This window comes from Bombus pascuorum, chromosome 13, assembly GCF_905332965.1.
Source record: "Bombus pascuorum chromosome 13, iyBomPasc1.1, whole genome shotgun sequence".
Taxonomy (NCBI): domain Eukaryota; kingdom Metazoa; phylum Arthropoda; class Insecta; order Hymenoptera; family Apidae; genus Bombus; species Bombus pascuorum.
In genome coordinates this window covers 2,289,585-2,310,025 of record NC_083500.1, presented here as the reverse complement: position 1 = coordinate 2,310,025, position 20,441 = coordinate 2,289,585, and the positions used below count along the sequence as shown (strand labels likewise).

The 20,441-nt window shown below is 38.1% G+C and overlaps 1 protein-coding gene across 3 annotated transcripts in view; it reads left to right on the top strand.

Annotated features, from left to right (window-relative positions):
* LOC132913452 (uncharacterized) overlaps positions 1 to 20,441 on the top strand; it is a 248,495-nt gene that overhangs the window by 139,456 nt on the left and 88,598 nt on the right. For all 3 annotated transcript variants that reach the window (XM_060971827.1, XM_060971826.1, XM_060971825.1), the window contains 2 exons: positions 5,859 to 6,006; positions 12,719 to 12,826. In XM_060971827.1, coding sequence (XP_060827810.1) covers positions 5,862 to 6,006; positions 12,719 to 12,826 — 253 coding nt within the window. In that variant the 5' untranslated portion in view covers positions 5,859 to 5,861. The remainder of the gene's footprint in view (positions 1 to 5,858; positions 6,007 to 12,718; positions 12,827 to 20,441) is intronic.

Sequence of the window (20,441 nt, the reverse complement as noted above, 5' to 3'; positions counted from 1 at the left end):
AACGCCCAACTGAATAACGTTATAAAATTGGAGAACTTCCGTCTCTACGATTCTGGTCCGATGTCCGGCTATACACCTCGCGGAACACAAAATCGTTGCCCCGTTTTTAGTCTCTACTGTACCAACAACATGCTGCAACGAACCGACTATTACGTATTTGCCTGTTTTACCTGCTATTTGTGTATAGACTAGTATATCTGGATATTTTAACAGACACTGGTTAGCGTAGGAAGTTAAATTTTCGTGTCCTGCTTTTTTCGTGTCCTGCTTTTTTCGTTTCCTGCTTTTTTCGCTTTCCGTTTTTTTTTTTTTTTTTCGCTATCGGTATTTGTATTTATTATTCGAAAATGTATGGAGTATAATCGAAACAAATCGTTGACATTATAATTTTTAAAGTTACGTATACTTATGTGCTTGTTTGTAGTCATTAAGAAATGTTTGGTAATTTAAAATCTGAAAGTAGAAAGTACGTTGAGTAGTATTGGACTGTGTGTGGACAGACGCATCATCTAATAGACGTGTCTATTAATGATTAATTGTGATTTTATTATTTTATATATAACTTTGCTGCCAGATTTAGTAAATTCCAATGATACGATTATAATATTCTCAACAAATTTAATGGTAAAAGAAATGAAATATGTACAATATATTGCCGAATCCTCTAAAATATTTAATATTTCACTTATTTTCGCAGAAAACAGATCATGAATAAGATATCGAGTGAAAATATCGATGTGAATATGAGAACAGGTTAATTTATTTCTATAAATATTCAATATACAAACATTTATTATGTAGTATACATTATTTGTTGTGGAACTATTAAACTGGTGGGTAAATATTGCATAATTATGTTCTTTCGATATACTTACTTGATAAGATTCCATTTCAAACAGAATTTTTGTTAAAGTGTACATATCAATTTAAAGTTGGCCGGAATTTTATTTCATGGAGAATTGTATCACATCTCTTGATACATTGGCTGAAACGTATTCGCAGGTGTTCACTGTTGAGAAATTCCATCAAAGTTTCCGAATCGGATTCTTGCCTCGGCTTGAATCGACGACATTCAGATTTCTAATTACACTTTTGTTTGTAATAGACCCAAATCTCGCACCGCTGTCGCCGTTATTTATATTGCAATTCGTCGAAAAGTACACCAACCGCGTGCTCCATTTGAGATGTTTTCGTTAAAATTATAGGTGAAAGAATTCCAAATTACTATTTGCTGGTGAAACACACTGCAATATTTTCACACCAAATACGCATGAATTTACGAATCATTAGGTGGTTATGTTAAATTATTAAACCATGTAACTTCATTTGTTCGCACTATTATCGTTCGTTCTATTCAGTTAATCAAGTTTTTCGAAGAGATTTCATTCCAGAAAATATTTTAGCGTGCTTGCAACGCGTGGCAGTATTTTTCATTTGTCTTTCGAGTAATTTTTTTAACTTTTTCGCGCTACGAGGAAAAATTAGTTAAACGACGAACGTATTTGTTAAGAAAATTATTCTCGTAATCAGAAGAACATTCGATATTAAAAGAGTTAAATATTTTTAACAGTTCCGTGAACGTTTCTTCGACGACGGTACGATGCACGTCAATTTCGAAGTTAAAAGTACTATCAAAACATTAGGTTCTGCTGCCAGTAGAGGAAAGAGATATCATAAAAGAGTCGATAGCCGGTCGCAAATGCGAATCAATATGCGGAAATGATAGTCCTTATCTTGCACTCGTCACGAGCATTCGTTTCTCCTTTCATATTCCACATTTACCCTCGCTATTTAACTTTCATGCTTCTTAGATATTACTCTCACTAAACCGGCATATTATTACACAGAGAGATACACGTTCAAACGAGTTTTATAGATCATTTAAAAAAGACACTTAGAAACAAATAAAAGCGTGGATACAGCGATACGAAAATAATGAAAAAATGTCAGTAATTTCCATGACAATTTTACGGGTAACATAGCATAATAATTGCAACGAATGGAACGGTTGAATTTGAAAGTAGAAATATCGGGAACGCCAGAGGGTATCGAGGAGAGATCGATTCATTTTTATTTCCCAATAATCACCGTGGAAATCGCGACATTATATATTTTATACGCTACGTATTTATACTATGCGTCGGTACGAAATCGCGAGTACGGTAAATTCAACGGCACGACAATTCACCGAAATCGAAATAAAAATCTTCGTGTTCGTTACAGAACCGTTACGAGCATGCGAGGCACGATTTATTTCGCGTATAGCGATTTAAAAACACGCGTATGGTGTTAACATTAACGCGGGGAAAAGAAAATTGAGAGAGGGGGAAACGGTAGCAGCAATAGCAACGTCAGCGACAACGGCAACAACAATACGCCCACGCACTTGTATTCAATGTTTTCGGGCTTTCCACGCGTCTAGCCGGAAGTAATGGGAATTTAGTGTACATTGCCTGTGGTAGCGGGCCAACCTGAACGAAACGAAACGGAACGTAAACTAAAAAATAAAACTTCCTATGACGATTCGAGATGTCGAGGAAATATTACGTAGGAATTTTTTGGAATTCACGTAAAATTGGCAACAGGAAACGTATAAAATTGAACGACTACCGAAACCGCTCAGAAACCGTGAGATTTTTCTCTCTCTCTCGGCTCTTTTATGCTCATTTAGTGATTTATTCATTTATTTATTCTATTCTATTTTATTTCTTCTCTCTTTTATTTCCTGTTTCTGTGTGTTCCACCCGAGCCTGTTCTTTTTTCCCCTTTTTTTAACAAAACGACGATTCTCGTCGTTTCCACGGGAAATATCGTTCACGTTAAGTGTAGCATCAAACCTAACGTGGCCAAAAAATGCTGGCGTTCGTCGAAAGCGTTTGTGAAACGCATCGAGAGCGTTCGTCACGAATCTCGTGGCTGGAATCGGGCCGGCTTGTAACGGAGATAGGAAAAGGGAAACCTTTATAAAATATACCTCGAATTTCAGCGTTGCTTTGTTGCCTGGCATTCCTCAATGGCTGGGTATCTTTCGGGTATTTAACTAATTTCACTTTTCTCTACCGTTTTTTCGAAACTTGATGATTTTTTGTAACCTGGATATTCTTCAATCTTTCTTTAGTATTTGATATTCTTTATTTGTAAACTGAAAAGGCTACAGCTAAAAATTATAAAAAATCTGCAAAAAATTGTGGGAAATAAATAAATTGAGGACTGTATAATATATCGTTTTCTGTGAAAGTGGCGTTAATTCAGTTTACACGTGAGCTATACGCACTGTAATTTAATTCAATCGGTAAGATTCCATTTCATATTATCGGATGGACAACTTTCGCTTTCAAATGACCACGAAAATTCTTACTGTTTATGCTAATTACTGAAGGGGCGCAGTCCGGGATTAATTAGACGCATCTCCAATTTCCCTTGACTGAACGTGTTCGCTAGTAATTACTCCAACATCAATCAAGCCAATATTAAGGGATGGTTACATGCGCCGCGACATAATATATATCATTACTCGATGTACCCACTACACAACATATTCCTGCATCGTTAGTGTTCATCGATATACTCTACAAAAGAGCACCATAATTTCATATTATAATATTTTCACTTTTCCCATAAAAATTCAATCTTCGTGTATACTCGCGTTCGAACTATTTCTGTTAGATTTTCTAATAGAATTTTCGGATTGATGTTTTTCTAAAAATAGGAAATCTCAATATCAGGAATGCACAAGAAGGAACTCGAAAATTTTAGAAGTTGGAATAGTTGCGAATATCTTTTCCCACGAATTATCTACCACGGTCATTGGTACCAATATGCGAAAATATCAGGAACGTTAATCATGCACACTTATACCAGGTAAATATTGGAGGAAGGCTGAAATTAGCCAGCGACGCGACGCGACGGATGAAAGTAGGTTTTAGCGAGAATTCGCCACATCGCTGGCAATTTTGTAAAGTAGATGCGTGCGCCGATTTTTACGTAAAGGAAGATGGAAAAACCGATGCAGCAAATTACGTGGCCTATCGATCTTTTGCACAAAATCCGCTTTGCTTATGATTTACACAAGCTTTGATCGCAAAAACATCATTTCGTTTAATTTTATACATTTTCAGGCGCATTTACGCGGGGGCAGATATTCGGCGATCGACAAATTGTGTTTATTCATGAAGATTTAATTCATTTAGCGCATTACGTTTTTGTTTAATATGGTTCATAATGCAACCGTGCCATTTGTGGAAAGGTAATACTGCACCATCAGCGCGCTTTTTAGCGAAATTTGTTCGCAGTTGAATGTTTTAATTATGAAACGCGATATCCACGGTATCGTTTGCAGCCGTAGCGATAGGAAGATTTCATAATTCGAATATTGGAAAAAGGAATAAATATTTTCAAATAGTATTTTCGTAGAAACGCGATATTTTCGAAATAATCTTAAAGCATAGAATAACGAATTCTGACAAATCCTTTAAGCTAAGTATTAGGTTGTGCCAAAAGTTTCTTTCATTTCATAAGTGAAATAATAAATGCACAACATTTTTTATTTTATATTATTTTATTAATTTATGTATGATTCATTTTATAGCAATAGAATAAAATGGATCAAACATAATTCAATAGAATAATATAAAACAAAGAAGTTGTGCATCTACTACGTCCTTATAAAAAGAAAGAAACTTTCGGGGCAACCTAATAATAGTTGCTCGTATGGCGGACACGAATAAAATTTAGAACAAGAAGTATAGTAAGAGAGATATAACAGAGAAAAATTCGCGCGATGAAGCTTATTGAATGTCAAAACGTTCGGACTGTAGCTCGTTGAATATCCGCTGAAAAATCTTTTGTATTAATTAAAAAGTCATTGCCCCGGACAACATTACGCGATGAAAACAGACTGAAATCGAGCTTCGATATGATCAAAAGGCAGAGAAAACTTTTTTCGGACCGGCTGAGTGAATTGGCACACGTTCGCCCAATTAACGCATGATCATCCATGAGATTAACAGATTCCATGAAAATCGGCATCGCCCCGCTACTGAGAATCTATCCGCGTCGTGTGTTGTATTTAGCGTCGACATGGCTAACGACCTCATTAGTTTTGTGGTGTATATTATGGAAAATGAGAGACGAGGTAGACACGTCGAACTTCGTGATTTTTAGAATGGAATCGCAAACGCGTTAATTAATTCCTCGCGTTCTCATCGCACGATACGACCCGACGTGTCGACGACCGCGCGTCTTTCGTCAATTTAAAGGGCTCCAGCGAATTTCATTAAGTCTCCGTCAGACTGTACCGAGGACATTATTTGTTACCCAGGAACACGATGGTTTCGTCGAACCTCTGTGAAGTTGTCGCGATCTGTGAAGTTTTATCTTTCACTGATAAAAGTATCGCGTTTGAACATCTACTCGGTCCCGTTCAAAATCCTCCGTTCTCAAAAGTAACTTTGAAGAACAGACACTTTGGTTTTATTTTGTTATACAAGTACGCACAAGATTATAAAATAAATTTTGAAGAATGTCCGAGGTCAGATATACGAAAAAATGTTACGATCCATCCTTTAATACCAATAATGTTTTATGTTGATTTACGTATCAATACTTGTATCATGGTATATGAAACGAAGAAGATTAAACGACCACGCGGAGGCCGATAAAAAGACCCGTGAAATCGGCCTAAATCCAAGAACGAATGTCATAAACGAACGTCCGTGTAACCGGTGACGCGAGTATCGGTCGTAGGAACGTTCTATTAAGGTGAAGGCCAATAAAATGACTGTATCACTTTTCGTTGCATCGTCACTCAAATCACGTCCGACGATAAACCGGTATCCGGTTACATTCTTCTGTTCCAGGCGATGAAGATGAGCAAAGTGGGCAACCAGACCAATTCGCAGGACCCACAGGCGGTGAATTCCCGAGTTTTCGTCGGGAATCTAAACACGTTTCAGTGCAGCAAGACCGATGTGGAGCGAATGTTTCAGCGTTACGGCCGTCTGGCAGGTAGGTTCCTTCCGGTGGAATCACATAAACGAAAGCCCGGATCAGCTTCGACCCCCGACATTTCCCAGATTCTTTCGCTAGACCGTCACACGTCAGATGTTTTCACGACAAAGAATCTTTTCTCTTCTCGGGATACACTGTCACAAATAATAATAATTGTAGCGTCCGATTTCCTTGAAATGATTCAAATTTCTTTGAACTATTTTAGATAACGTTCGGAATAACGGCAGAGATGGATATTTTATAGAATAACTACAGGAGGAAATATCCTTTCGTTTTTGTAGCAAGAATTTTTTCAATTTAATGATAGAATGAATATTTATTCTCAGAGAAACGAATCCTCTCTCGTAACGAGCTTTCATTTTTGTTGATTTTAAGGATTTTTCGTTGAAAGTTACGCGCGACTGATTTGTAATTGAGCAACGAACTGTACCGAAAATTGTCATTTTCATTCTTTACAATTGTGAAATCTAAATAACAGTGGTAAAGTTACTAAGGAAATGAAAAATTAATTCGCACTTACTTCAGAAAATTTGATACTTTAATAATCGTAACTTGAGATAAAATACTAAATTTCGATCTTGTAGAAAAAATCTCGTTTAATCGATCTTATCTAGAATTAAGAAGCAGTACATAAAATAACGCGCAGCCTTATTTGTGGGATTCGCGTGGAAGCATCGGTTTCAGGGTGGAGTGGAAAAGCGCAGGGTAGTTACAAACTGGCCAAAGTTGAGAAGATTCAAAGATCGGGTCGGATAACAGTAAAGACTCGCGCTGTTATCCGGTATAAAAACGTGGAAGCTCGGTTCGGCCAGAGAAAAATAGCGAGTTGGAAATAGGATTTTCTCGATACGCTCCGTCCTCGGTAACCCAATTTGTGCCGTGATAGCTCCTTGACCTTCGATATCCCGATTGGATATCCGTCTCTAGCTGCACGAACCCCGATGACTTTGTTGCTTTCACTATAGCACTAACTTCGTTTAGGAAACGTACTTTATTGCTACCAACTAAATCCACTGTGGAGAAAAAAAAGAAACAATAACAAATTAAAAGTAAAAGATTAGATTTCTCGTTGAGTTTTGATTTTATCGTAAAAGATAGGAATTAAACTCGTACCATTTTCTTGTCGATATTGCGTATCTCTACTACTTTATGAAATTTATTATGTATTATTAAAAGATATTTCATTCTCGATTTTCTGGGAAACTAAAGCGCGTTCCACCGTTTGACGAACAGCAACATGATCGTATTTCGTTAGTAAAAGTATCACACTTTTACTACTGATGCAAGTTTCGCGAAACTCGGTCTTACTTATACGAATTTCGAGTTTCCTAGAGTCTGTTGCGTACAGCTGTCACTGGTACGCGATGCGATCCGTGTTTGGTGTCTCTGAAGCAAGGAAAATTAAAGCGCAGTCTATGACGTAGTTTCTTCGCATTCGCGTGATACGTCGCATGCAACGTCCGTAATGAAAACTTGGTGCATTAAATTTGAATAAGTCAATCGGTTCTAGGCCTGTCAAGAACAACGAAAAGTTTTCGAAAATATAAGCGAAAGAAGAATTTCCTGGCCAACGTAGATTAATAGTAAACTCATTAATGTAAATTCATTGAAATATCGCGGTTAAATTATTTCAAGAAATAGATTATTTTAGAGCTAAAAATATCGCTACCTGCGATTATTACATGGAAACTAACCTGCAGTATGTTTTACTGTAATTTCTGACTCGTTGGAATTATCGTAAGATCGTCGAGCAATTGCACGACCTTAGTCTGACAGCAGACCGACCTTATCTACTTGATCGAACACTCTTATCGTCCCACTCTTACAAAACGTTACGTTTCTTCAAATTGTGAGTTGCAATTTTATTGTTTTATCTAACATTTTCCCACATATTTGTACTTCGATTCTACAAGCGATATTACAAACAGCAAGCCAAAGTAAAAGTACGTTAATCCATCCTAGGATCTTCATAATTGTCTGAGAATATTCTTCAAAAATATATGAAAACGCCAAGAAATACGAGAATCCGAAGAACAGAAGACGCGGCCAAAGTTAGCCAGGGCGCTTTATCGAAAATTCATGAGCAAGCAGAAAGCTAGGGCTACTCATTCAAAACAATTTAACGCGACAAAGTGTCACGAGCATTATCACGAGGATAGAAGCCCAGTTTCAGGCCAGTCGTCCAATCGGACCAGCAGAGACACAGAACTCTCTCTCTCTCTCTCTCTCTCTCTCTCTCTCTTGCCCTCTCTTCTTTGAATCCTGGCCAGGAAGCTCGAAATCTCGTGGAAAGTGACACCGCGGAGGACGGTGGTGTCTGGGAGCTGCCGATAAACAGCTTACTTTCAGCAGCTTCCTCGATAAAGCGGCTAGACAATAAATGCGCCGCTTCTACAATGCGGCTGCGCCGAACTTTGCCGGGCAGAGAACTTGAGAGTCGTCGGAGGAATTAAAAGGGGGCTTCGATTCGACAGATAAGACGACAACCACACGGCGGACACCACTGAACTACCCCCATTCAGTAGGGCCACGGTGGCAGCTGTACCGAGCAGATTACGCGAGTCAAGTGGACGTTCGGAATTGTACCCGAGTGTTGTCTATCGACTGGACCGCCGCTTAATTTTATTTCCAAGTTCTACCTAGTTGGAGTACAGGCTCCAACTCCCCAGCGTATTCAGGGACTTGTGCTAATTCGTGCATTTGACAGTGGGGACGTCAAAAGCTCGAGTTCTTTTTGGTTGAAACGAAAGAGCAGTATGAAATTTCGTTGGACTGTTTCTGTTGGATCGAACGAAAAGTTTCTGCATTTTATGCAGAATAATTGGACTACTAAGCGTTATAAGGATTTAAATTTGACAGAGCTTACAATTCAAAATACCGTCGTAATGCTGAACTTTAACATTTTAATTGTTAAAAAGTAAAGAGGTAGTTATTAATAATTGGGTCAACGAATCGTACTGAAAAAGTTTCAGAGCGGAAACATTTTGTTTTCGGACTTCCAGCTCTTCCTCCTTTTTTTTCCTTTTTTCTTTTTTCTTTCTTTTTCGAACGAACCTGTACTTTTTTGATTTCGTCGAGCAGCGACCTAAAGTGATCTAAATGGCAGTAAGTGCTCGTAACTTTTTCACCTGGCACGCGCTCTCCCTTTTCCATCTAGATACATGTTCGAATTTATCCTTCCAAAAGAAATGTTAGTCCGAGCGCAGCCTGTTTTATCGTCAATCAAAGAGACGGCCATATGCATAAATGACGCGGGAGCGCGTACTCATTTTTCTGACGAATCAAAAACAGCTTTGGTTATTCTGACTCGGAAAATTCAATCGTTTACCGAACCATGCCCGGTCCATCGTTTCGAATCGAAACGTTCGTCGGGCTCGTGCATTTCCTTCTCATTTTTTTCTCTCTCCCTCCCCTACCGCTTTCTATTTCGATCTATTTTTCCTTTTAATTCGATTTCCCACTCTCCGCATCTCCTCGTTAGCCACGGGTCAGGCAAAAAACGGGATATGTAGATTTCCGCGAGAGAAACAACGTAAACGTCCGCAACAAGAAATATCGAGTTACTCGAAACCTCGGCTCGCTTTTTCTCGTTGCACCCTCGAATCGGTATCGCATGAAACGTCACGAATTATTGCGTTTCGCAATTCGAAAGCGAAATGCTTTCGCCCCGGTGGCCCTCGTGGTTTATGATACGCGTCGCCCAGAATTTAATACAATTTTCGATTCTTCACCGGAACAGTTTCCGTCGTCGTCGTTGCCTAGGTCAGAATCTAAATTTAGTGACGCAGGACTTCGAGTAGCTGAAAACTGTGGTCCCCAAACATTGTAATAAATTTTAATATATAGTCTCCAGCTTTGTGAACCCTTAAAGCGATATAAAAATAATCAAACTTTTAAATATTCGATTTTAAAACTTTATTCTTATTTCTATTCCTATTCATATCGCCGTTCAAATTATTTCTTGGAAAACAGCTCCAAAGAACTTGTAAAGTAAGTCGTTACCTTTTCATATTTTGTATTTTATATACATACATATATTTTTTCATCTTTTTTTTTTTTTTTTGTTAACCATTGAACTACTAAATTTCGTTTATGGACCATCGTAAGTCATTGTCGTTGTCGGTGTCGCGGTCGTCGTCGAGGTTGGACCCACTTGATTCGTGCAATCTGTTCCGCGCAGCTGTCACCGGTGGTCCAGCATTCCAGGAGCCGTGCTCTATCTGACAAGCCGAACCTTTTCCAATTTCACGTCTCCGTTGACTCGAGCCTCTCTAGTCCTCCGGCAATAAGGATGCGGACTGGTTCCTTGCGCAGTGTACGACGAAAAGACCAGCGCAAAACAGTCGTCGTCGGGGAAATTGCGAATTGTCGTTGCGGCGAGCAGAGGTTGAAACTTTTATAGAAGTTGCCGGTCGAGACGATGAGCCAGATAGAGCGAGACGCTTTTTCAGCTAGCCACACTTTTTTTCGGACTCGATGCAAAGGAGACTTAATTTGTTCCTTTTTTCGGTACGGTGAAAAGGCATGTTCTTTCTTTTCTGTCGTTTTCACGTACCGTTATAAAGGAGATATGATCGATTAGTTCTTATTCTTCGTGGAAAACGTTATTCGGTTATCTCGTGTCGGAGTTCTTGATGTAGGTGCTTTTTAAAATTGGACAACCGAGAGAACTAGCAAATCTTTGCACGTACTTCAAATTTTCGTATTGTTCTCTTTCGTGATTCTCATACGGAATTCTATACTTGATACTTTGCTGGATATTTAAAGAGCAGTGAGCTCTACCTTAGATATTGGAATAACGCACTCGTAGATTTCGGAAACTTTTCAAAAGAACTCATCGTTTAAACGAGAATAAACTGTCTTTTCGTTGATGGATGAAACGCTTTATCAACATTCTGCGAAATCTCTTATGCCAACAAAACAAGATGCTCAACAAATATATTGCGTCAAATCTTCCTACAAATACTTGTCTGTCGATAACAATTCACATCTGCTACAGAAGAATTCCGCTGCAAAATCGACGATATAGATACGTTTCGAACATTGGGGAAAAATCGAAATGCACCGGCTACAGGCCGCAGAATTCCAGGCTAGAAAATATTCGTTCGAAATTTCAACCGATATTCTTTCATTTCTTTCTCCTCTTTTTTCTCTCTCCCTCTCTTTTTTTTTTTTTTTTGTTTTTTAATTTTACATCGGCTACCACATGGCACAGCCGGGTCATCGATTCCGTGGGCAGTCTGCGTAGCAAGTCGGCAGATACGTTCATTTTAACGCAGGAGCCGCCTGTAATCTGTGTACCCGTAATAACTTTTGCGTGGTTAGCAGCTGACCATGCATGGAATTCATTATGCTGAAACAAATATGTAAATCTCCATATATTCCTGCCACGGTTATATATATAGCCGTGGGTATACACGGCTTGGATGCAGATATATTTCGTACGGAACGTGTGTCCACTCCCGAAACGGACAGTGATGGCTAAAAAAAACTTATCTGGCCACGCCAGTTGCCTAGGACATGTTAATAATGTCGAGGACTGAAAATCTCGTGGAACTTTATGCTGTTCTCTCCTTGAATATATTGTTTTATAGTAGCTCTTTTTGTGCCGCGTTCTCTACATCGACGGAAGCCGTAACTGTCCGGTGTTGTGATCTACGTTTACTATGTACGTTACTGTTTTAAAGGCTGTGGTATAAAAATTGTGACATTTCTATTCCACGATTGTTATACGGTGGTACGATAACCGTAATCATCTTTGTCCTTTTATATTTTCTCAAAGCATAGGCTTTCAAAAGATACGTATGAGAAACTTTATGTTGGAATTCTGAAAAGTAACGGAATTATGGTTACTCGATGGATGCGATAAGTGCAACATATGTAAAAACAGTATTTTGCATTAGTAGGATAAGGTTGAACGTTTCGTGGTGGATCATACGATTCGAACGTGAAATCTTATTAAAATTCATTGCCGATGAATGTAGAAAAAGGAGGTGAAGCAATTCGCTCCCCATGGATTGTAATAAACTTCGTGGAGCACGTAATTTATTTAGGACAATCGCCGGCGAAAGAGAAAAGCTCGTGCATTAAGCACATTCAAATGTAGTTTTAATCGCATATCTAAAGACAGACGAATCTACCCGGACAGATATTTCATGTACTGTAATCCAACTGTCACAATTATCTAAAAATTGTCGATCTAATGCTTTTTATAAAATGCAATTCTTATAAAGTATTTTATTGAAGTATTGTATTTCTGAAACGAAAATAGCGTTTCTTCTCTATTTATTAGCTGTAAATGTTTAAACAAATCGAATTGACTTTGGAATCAATATAGAATGAATTATATTTCAATATCTCCATATCGCCTTACCGTTGCTCGATTACTATTCACCACCATCACACGTCATAAATCGAACAAAGGGATAGAAAGGAAAAGAAGAAATTAAGAAAAGAGAAGATAAAAGAAGAAGAATCTCTCTTCGCGTATTTCCTTTTCAATAATCACGATCCGAGCTTCCCTCATCTGGTATCTGGCACGATGACGAGTTCGGCCAAGCCAGACTCTATGCCTCATCAAAATTCATGGAAACAATTTTAATTAAAGATTTCCTCCCATTATCTTGGTATTTCTGTTTCATTCCATTCGCGTTGCTGGAAGAAAGACCCGTGGCTGGTATTGGAACGTCATGATCGTTTGTTGTTTCAGGAATATCTATGCACAAAGGCTATGCATTCGTGCAATTCACAAATCCCTTTGATGCTCGGAGCGCCTGCCTCGGCGAAGATGGCCGCACCGTTCTTAGTCAGATACTCGGTAAGTAATTTCTCTCTTGCCGAAACATTAATAACTCGTTCTCGTTCGCTTATACACGCACATAACCATACTCGAATTTAAACATTAATTATCCTCCGCAATATTTGGTAACATCCTCCGCGTGGAACGCCAATTAATTGTCCTCGCAGCTTTAAAGGACCGACCAACTTCACGGTGCTTTGATGCTCGTTGCTTTCTGCTTTTTCAAGTTTAATGGCCAAGCTTTCCCGGCTCCTTAGGAAACTCGTACTTCGAACAGGATTTGTGCATTCGGTAATGCACTTCGATCGTTCTTTGAACTGCTAAATCCTCGCGCTGAGTCGTGTAAAAAATTACTCCTGGAAAGTCTCGTGGAAATTGAATAAATTCATTTTAGAGGTTTTCATAAATAAAAGCGACAAGAAGATATGAGAAGTAAAGCGAAGAAAAGAAGCGAGTGAGGAACGTATAGGAAAATTAAAACATCGTTGATATAGAACAATTAAGTCCTCTTTAAATAGTCTTAATTGTAATTAAAGCTACATAATATCTGAGAACATTCAACAATTTTTATAGTTTCTTTTTTCTTTCACTATAACCAGAAACTAATGCGGCATTGTTATTAGATGGCCGCGGTTCAAAACTGGTTCATAAATGTACTGTGAATCCGCTTATTACCATCGTATTCATCGGGAATGCTTCAATTAGCCACTTACTCGATAATATCATCATTTTTTTTTCTCTATTACTACGGTTTTCTCGCTGAACGGAAATGAAAAGGATCAGGAAAAAATCAAATTTCAGTTCTTAATAACCGTGACTATAATCGTACACTTGATTAAACTTTGGCTAAACCGTGGCATTCGGCGATTCACTTATTGCAGTTGAATTTAAATTTTTCCAGAAATCGTAATGTTAGGACATTTATGCGTGTAATATACGCTTTTTACAAATATTTGTATATCTTGGCTCAAGAGTATCGCGAGATAACTTTTCTACGATTCTAAAGAAAAATACCTGCTCGAGTGAAGAAACAAAGCACACGCGAAAACGAATTAACAGCATCCCGCGGAGTATCTCGTCGAGAGTTGGATGGCTGGAATTCTAAAGTCGAGGATCGCGATTGAACGTTCGCGCGATCATTTGCGAAAACGACGCTTACCTCGCGAAGTTAACTTCGTGTAGTAGAAGGTTCTCCGCAGTCAGGAACGAACCGAACAGATCCTTAAAAGCGAGGTATCATCGATTTCCAGCCATTAGTTTCGAACTTCTCTAGAGGATCTGACTAGAGACAGGGATGCGTTCGCTCGAGAGCATTTAGTAGACTCGACCAAACTCCCTGGAGAATCGGCTTTTCTTCCGATACCATTTCGAATTTGCATGATTTTCAACCGATTCGTAAATACCGATCGAAACGTACACTCCTTACATTTCTTTTCTTTTTCTTTCTTCTCTTTTTTATCGTATATCGTGTCGTGCAGACCGTAAGATCGAATCCATGGTTTCCAAAACTGAGGTTTAGTTCAAACCAGAATTAGATATAGAACGTATAGATCCACGTTCTGCTAGTTCAACTTGAACAAGCTGCTACAGGAATACGCCGGTCAATAAGACAAATATACGTGGAAAGAGAAATAAGGATCGCCTGGTATTGACTAGGTGCTATCTTAGGTGTCGAAGATTGCCAGCTGTGTGCGTGCGGGTGTATATGTATTATCAGACTATATGAAATTGGGCTCAGCATCCTTGCTTGATGTTATCCTTTATTTATGATCTGTTTAAACATAGGTAGTTTCTTGAATATAATTCTGGGTTGCATGTTTGCTAGACTTATTTACACGAGCAACATTTCGACGTTTCAGCAAGCCCTCGATATACATATTCGGAAATTTCTTTAAAATGAAGGTGGAAGAAGACTTACTATTCATCCACTACCCATACAGCAACGATAATTCAATCTCATTAAACACAACTTCCTTTTCTCATCCCCCGTCTATTTAAACCTAAGCTTCCGTGCACATCAAAGGTTAACTTACTGGCAAAATAAGAGTCAATAAAATCCCCATTGGAAAGGGGAGACTGAATCGAGGCAGCGCGGAGTGCCGGTGTTTCTTTCAAGGGCTGAAAAGCGGCCTTCCCGAAAGAAACTCGCGCATTAATCACAGACAGAAACTTCATAAGTTCGCCGGCGGCATTCAAATTGCGCGGCCACGGGGCGAGAGCGGCGTTGATAATCGTCGCTTGAAACGAGCCCCCTTTTCTCGCGTTTCTTTCCCCCTGCGGGCTCTGAGAGTATCCCAGCAGCAGGATACAGGCGGGAAAAATCAACGACGGGCCAACGATAGTACTGGCTGGCAGGCTGCCGGTAAGAAGCGGCCCTGTCTATACGGGTAGTACCTTTCTTCGTTGCACCGTCGCTCGGTTAGCCTTGGCTCTCTCACTCCATTCCCCAGAAATCTTTCTTTGGCTAATGCAAGAACTGTGTTCCCACTGTAGCTCCCAGCCGCCTACCTTCCGGCGGCCATATACCCGTTGTACATATACGTTCAGCCGGGTTATAGGTAAGCGGTTGTAGGTAGACGTGGGCTAGGATACCGTGAGAGACGTGCATTTACAAGTGCAACTCACCACAGGGAGACCGAGGCAACCTTCTACGCCCAGCCGTACGCCTTCCTATATAATTCTCACCGCTGCACACGTTTCCGTGTACATAGAGAAAGTTCAGCGGTGAGAAACAGCCGAATAAAACCGTGCGCCTCTTTCCGACGACCGGCCGCTTCTGCGTCTGCCATTCGTGCGGAAACCGATCGTTTCTCCGAGTCGAACTGCCGCGTCCTTTACTAGAATCTTTTCATGCTTTTTTATTGCGTGAAACTTTAATGACAACTGGGGAATTTTTCAATGCAAATTGTAATCGAGAGGTTGCCATAATTAATTTTGCTACTTGCGTCGTTTATCACTCGAACGCCATGCACTTTCCAAGTTTGCTATCTTTACAGATTTAGATTTAAAAAGTGTGAAGAATTGTCCTTAAACTTGATGACACGTTGCTTTCTTAGTAAAATTTATCAGCGAAAGGTATAATGCTCATAAAACAGGATTAACTGTTCCTTTCATCATTTTCGGTTTATAGCTTCAGAGAACTTTCTCATAGAGATAAAACGAAAAGCACGGTTTTTGAGTCGTGTCGCTTTTGTAAGGATGGCGCATACTTAGATATAAGTTGCTCAGTAACTATACTGATCTAGTCCATAAATTGAGAAGCGTAGAAGAGCCATGATATATGAATACTTTGTTTAGATTTAGATTGGAAACGTTGTGAAACCCTTTGATTCAAAGGGATAAGTTCTCAGAGAGCTACTTGAATCGGGTTTAAATCCAGATCGTAGTGGATTGCCTATTAATTTGGCTTCGAGCTCTATTCTTTTGTGACTGGAAGTCTTTTGTGCAAATGAAAAGACATTGGGTTGAATTATTTTCATGAGTCTATTTTCTTGAATTAGCTACACTTCTAAAAAGAAACAGGGATTGCTTTGTTATTTATCCGCAGAGGAGAACTTTAATATATTCGCTAAGCAGTACTTGATCTATTTTGTCCAAAGACTAAGTGAACAAAAGGTACACTTTCGGATTGTGGAATCTTGCATATTTCGTAGTATCAGACAGGAGTATACAACGGGATTGTAGAGCGATATAATTATGTGGGGTGGTAGGCGAATTTGCGAACAGTCCGAGGCACTTTGAGCTCTCTGAGAAATTAGCTATCAAAAGGAAGACTGTGCAATATTAGCCGCTACGATGAAGAGGGATCGGACGCCTCGCTTTTGACCAGAATCTTATTAAAAATGAATTTCGCAGCGGCGCTTCTGATAGTTTTGAAGTACCCACCACGTCAAGCAATTCCTGTTGATTTATTCCGGATGTTTCCTGGCATATGAAGTGAGAGAGAAGATCCTGAAGATGCTTAAACTATAGAATGAATACAGACATGTGATAAAAATATTCTAGTATTTTAATTGTGCAACTAATATCAATTTAATTGTGCAGAATGTAATATGTTTGAGACTTTAAGAGCTAAAACAATTGAGAAATTAAAAAGTGGAAAGGAACACAATATTGGATGTTTTTATCGCAGAAAAGTGTTAATAGCTCGGTGTAAAAGGTTTCTATTAGCGCTATACGAAAATATGGTGCAAGAATAAAATTGTGTATACGCTTATTTCGCGTCATATAGTCTTCAAAATTTTGTATGCATCCTATATTTTCGCGAAACACGCGGCTGAATATTTTAGATTGGTACTTATTAGGATATATCATGTATGAGAAGTTTTATTGGCGCTCCTGTCATTTTATGTGACACCCTTCACACTTTACATCACCTAGATATATTTAAGTGTCACGTTTGCTACCCTTAAAAGATGGCAAAAGGTTACCCGATATTTCGTGGCGATGCATTTTATCCCGGAAATTCTGAATAAATTATTTCCTAAAGTAGTCTGCAACCGATGAATTTGCTGATACCAGGAATATTATCTATATGACTTGTACTTCAAACAGTCGCTGATTTATAAAAAGTATATAAAACAAAATTTCGAAGTTACTTTTCAGAAAATGTACATTTTTCTGGTAAATGATAAATTTGAGCTGTTTTGTTTAACAGTATATTTATTAACACGCTTAACGGTTTCGTTACAAGTCTCGACTCGCGATTTGTACGGACAACAATTTGCTCACGACTCTTGCTTACGACTGTTCAATCACGACTTTCGGTCACAATTGATCTCTTAATTCATTTTGCTTTTTTTTTTTTTTTGTCACCTCTCAATATCTCCACTACGCCCGCGTTTGTTAGGCGTCCGCGACCGTGGTCACTTCTTTCGAATATTTGGTGGAAGGACCGTAGGGATATCGATGACTCGTTAGACCTGTTGGCACATTGCTTATGTTTTGTCGGCCTCTGTCAACGGTGGTATACTATGTGCCGATGAAACCGTTGGAAAGTTCTTTGTTGTCGAGTGCCACTACAAATTTTTACCAAATATATCTTCATTATCAAACGTACGAGATATAACATAATATTAATATTTATTCTTGTAATAGCTCTCTAGGTGAGAAGCTAATTGTCTATTTAAATGTAGAAAAAATTGCTTTATACGAAAAGAGACTTTATTCTTGGTTAATGATAGTTATTAAACTTTGCCAAAATAAATCTTTCACAAAGTAGTTACGTTATAAATTTTTCGAACTTTTTATTGAAATTCGATACATTTGCACCCCAAAAATGTACTATTCCAAGCGCCTATGCGTGCACGACCTACATTAATTACCTCGCAAATTGAATTCCATTTACCCTCTCATCCTCTCCCTCAAAAAAATCTGTTCCACCGTTAATTTCAATTATGCTTCCGTTGGTGTTGGTTTCAATTGAAAACCGAACTAATCGAAAATCGTACTACCGTCGAATACGAAAGCAGCAGAAAATTGGAAAGTATCGACAATTATCAACTGGCTGGATATTCATGAGAAATATGGGTCACTTATAATACGACCGAACTGGATGCGAGCAAACGGAATAGGTAGGACGGAGAACAGTAATTTATTATGATAATCTCATTATGAATTAATGTGCTGATTTACGGCTGACACGGTTCTTTTTCATTCGTTAATCTGTAGGACGGTGTCTGTCACGAACTTGTGTCAAATAATTGGTGATTCATGAGTCTCCTGTGTACTACAATTTTTCAAGAAAAATTAATTCGCGTATTCTATAATACAAAATCGTTTTGAAAGTTCGCGCTAGAATGCGTTGCGTCTGTCTTTCGGAAGTCACCGACGGAGCCCGAAGATACGCGAAGACGCACGAACTGCTACGATCTGACGTATCAACATCGTTCCCGCGCAAAATCTATGGCATTATACTTTTTGTGCGTAATTAATTAGTGGTTTAATGTGATCAAATCATGATTGTTGGTGTTTAATGGAGATACGAAATTCTGGTCTACTAATGGAATGAAAAGAATGCTGTAAAATATTGCTTACATAGCGGTTTCTTTGTGCATAAAGAAAAGCAGAGTTGCGGTATCATGACAGGAAGTTTTCAGACGGTATGATGCTAACATTATTAATAGATTTATGATAATTTATTCTTCTCGTGGACTGAAAACGGCATCGCGAAATAATATATTTCTATTATTTTAGATTAAGAAGTTTTCATTTGCTATATGAATTTTAGTACTATAGGAGTCAATAGAGGACAATATGAATAATTTTATTGCGAATTTCTATTGTGACAAATCGAGAGAGTACCATAGAATATTAATTAATTAATTATTCGAAATAGTACGTAAAGTTACTGCAAATGATATTTGGATATATAATTAAAGAAGTTTTAAAATGCATATAGATATTTTTGATACTGTGAGATATAAATTACGAACACTTCATTCCTAAAACATTTCATTAAACATTTGCTACAGAAATTAGCAGTGAACAACGAAATCAACGATCTTCCTAGAAATTTATGGAACGTAAAGAGGAAATAAGAAAGTTAATGTATTTGTTTGGTTATACACGCGACGCGTGAAGTATTCATACATTCAGCAAACGTTTGACCCCATAGAAACTGCCACGCGTACGTATTAATTAATAATTGAACAGCGCGCCGTGTTATATGAATAATTCATAATTAAAAGTCATAATTTTCACATATCGTCGCCATTTCCCATGATACGTGAAAATGTATAAGCAAATGTCACACGAGATGCATATTATTTAATACAAAATTTCTTTCGTTTTAAATTAAGGACATAGGTCAAATTTGATTAATTTCTCTACAACGCTATGCAGTAAAATTAATTCAAAATCTAAATTTTGATACCTGAATAATTAAAAAAGTCGACGAATCAAATGTCGAAAATTAGCTATAATTTATATATTTCCATAATAATTTTTCATCACATTTTTTAAAATATAAATCTATATTGCAAAATAATACGTTTAATAATAATCTCGAAATTATTTCCGACCATTCAATGTGTCTATCTGTCCTTAGAACACGCGAAACATTGTTCGAAACGTGTGCACCTAAATTCGTATCCAGCAGAACTTTGTTGAAACAAAATGTGTCTTCTCTACCAGGAGCGAAACACGTGCTTGTTAACTGTTACGTGAATGATAGCCAGGGCATTCCCATTAAAAGTGGAGAAACGTTTCATCCTGATTCGTTGTAATCGCCGTGTGAAAATTATTCGTACAACAAACACATTCTCTGTTTCCTACTAAACTTCGGGGAATATAACGTGGTTTTGTATGGAATTATGTTTCGTTTAATTAGATTAATTAAATTCGTCGATAACGAGATCTGAGAGAAAAACAAATAGGGATTGTACACATGCTTCGAGGAACATATCGCGAATTTCCATGTCACGAACATCTAATTGTCAATTGTATTATTTTAAACTTCAACGTGGAATACATCGGTTGCAATCAAGGTCTGATAATAACTATAATCACACAGTAACTTTAGTTACCCTTTGAATTAAATCTGTAATTTTCTTGCTAATTGGATACGTTTATGTACATTACTAAATGAACACTCTATTTCAAGTGGCATAATTCAGTTGGTTCTGGGAACTTT